At 55.5% G+C, this 2,202-nt stretch overlaps 1 protein-coding gene across 1 annotated transcript; it reads right to left on the bottom strand.

Moving 5' to 3' along the window:
* Window positions 1–231: 231 nt before the first annotated feature.
* PpBr36_06549 (uncharacterized protein) lies at window positions 232–1,913 on the bottom strand (the record flags this gene model as incomplete). Its single annotated transcript, XM_029893694.1, has 3 exons — window positions 232–1,243; window positions 1,405–1,698; window positions 1,873–1,913. The coding sequence occupies 3 exons, from the start codon at window positions 1,911–1,913 to the stop codon at window positions 232–234; spliced, it is 1,347 nt and encodes a 448-aa protein (XP_029746310.1).
* Between the last annotated feature and the right edge of the window lie 289 nt (window positions 1,914–2,202).

Here is a 2,202-nt window from a genome sequence, read left to right as displayed (position 1 = left end):
TGATTCTAAAATAATTGCTCGGCCAAAGTGAACAGTGCCATGTCGTGAGATTTAAAAAAAAAACTTGCACCCCGACTACAATGCTACGAACAACAAGATCCAGAAAAATAAATAAATGAAAACCAGATACTGTACCTCCGAGACCGCAGCATCTGTCAAAAAAAAAAAAAAAAAAANNAAAAAAAGAACCTCAGTTGAGCCCCCAAATAAAACAAAAGCTACCTCCCTTACTTAGTCCGACTCGGTGCTCTTCTTTTCCTCATCAATCTTCCAGACCTTTGTGCGCAACCACCGCCCCAGCCGCTCAATCTCGACCTTGGTCTTCATCTCGGCGTCCTTGACGGCGTCCCAGCCGCCCGTCATGAGGCGGATGGAGGCGCAGTCGAAGCCGTGCAGCGCGTCCGGGACGAGCATCCACTTGACGCCGAAGCCGTCGCCGTTGTCCTCCCAGCCGAACCTGTCGTCGCCGCCGTCCTCCTCCTCCAGCCTGCCCCTGCGCCGGCTCGGGGCCTTGCGCCCGGCCACGGCCAGCTCCGGGTCCTCGCTGGCGGGGTCGGGCACGTCGCGGTGCCGCTCGGGGAAGCGCTCATTGTCCAGGCGTACCGCGAAGCGCCAGCTCTCGTGCGCGAGCATGTCGAGCTCCGCCGCCACGACGCACACGTACGGCGGCAGGTTGCGCTCGTCGGCAAACCCGGGGCTGAGGAGTGGGTGGCGCAGGTCCGTGCCGAAGGGGATGTAGCCCCAGTCGCAGAGCGGCGCGAGCTTGAAGAGCCCGTCCTCGGTCTGCCCGCGCGGGTGCTGCAGGCGGGTCTTGTACCAGCGCGTCTTGGCCTTGTCGGCCGCCGACACGCTCATATCCATCGCGCCGTAGATCGTGATGGCGGCGCTGGGCGCGCCGGGCGAGAGAGCGCGGATGCCGGGCATCTGGGACACGGCCATGGCGAGGTTGCCGCCTGCGGACCAGCCTGCGATGGCGACCTGCGACTTGGAGATTGGGAGGGACTCGTCGCCCACTATGGCTTTGTAGATGGCCTCGATGTCGTTGAGCGCTGCGGGGAAGGGTGACCAGGGAGCCTTGGAGTACGATGGACAGACGACCAAGGTAGAGTGCTGATCGGCAAACGCGCGTGCCCATTCATCTGCGTCCCTGGCTGTGCCGAAGCAGAAGCCGCCTCCATGAATGGCCACCAGAGCAGGGAGCTTAGTCTGTGAGTTCCGGTCATAAGATGCTGGAAAGAATAATCTGGTTGGACCACACGGTCAGCATAAAACTCTTCTTGAATCTCCGATCGATATTTCCTTGACCGGGATGGTATCTTCTCCTCTCCTCCATGCCTGCCTTTTTCTCAGGAAAAAAAAAAGAGAAGAAAAAAAAAAACTCATCCAAAGGGGTTATCAACATACCGGACGGGCAAATGCGGACGGCACTCATAAGCCTTGACGATTTCGGGCCGGCCATCGGGCGGGTAGTACCACTCCATCCAGTCCCGGTACCAGATGAAGGGGGCACTAAAACCCTTCATGGCCCACATGTACCAACAGTAGACCAACCTCTCCACCAACGAGGGTGCCACATAGGTTATCTTCTTCATGTCGCCCTTGGAGTCCATCCTGGGTTGGGTGCCGTTTTCTTGCACCTTGGGGGACATTTTTCCTTTGCTTCGACCAACCGCCTGGGTGGTCGATAAAAGCAGATAACTATTTTGCGCTGGGGGAAAAAAAAAGAAAAAAAAAGGCTCACAGCACGAAAGCTGTCGGCAGCTTTTGGACTTGTTTGGGGAATGTTTATATGAGGGGCGGTGAGATACTCAATGGGGGGTTTTGTTGAAAAAGAAAACAAAACAAGCTATTTGACTGCTATCTAGGGCGTACTAGGTGCGTACCCGAGGATATGCGCGGGAGAGATTGAGCATCTGTGCTTTGCAAAGTCAATCGTTTCAGTGAGTTTCTTCTTTGGCTTGAACAATCTTGGTTCGTGCGTCACCTGGCGTTGGCGCTTTAGCACCTTGTCGGTCAGTCGCCGACAAGAAAAGGCGATGGGGAGATGGGATGAAAAAAAAAAGAATAGAGGAAAACAAAAAAGGAAATCCAAAAGTAGGACCGACCCTAAGATATACGGCCACGTAGAAAAACACGACAATTCCAGCCACGATTCGGCAGAGCATCGTGGCCAAGACCCTCTGTCGTTATCTAGGCCTCCGC

The sequence above is a fragment of the Pyricularia pennisetigena genome (assembly GCF_004337985.1).
Source record: "Pyricularia pennisetigena strain Br36 chromosome 4 map unlocalized Pyricularia_pennisetigena_Br36_Scf_6, whole genome shotgun sequence".
Classification (NCBI taxonomy): Eukaryota; Fungi; Ascomycota; class Sordariomycetes; order Magnaporthales; family Pyriculariaceae; genus Pyricularia; species Pyricularia pennisetigena.
This window is presented reverse-complemented; position numbering and strand designations above follow the sequence as displayed.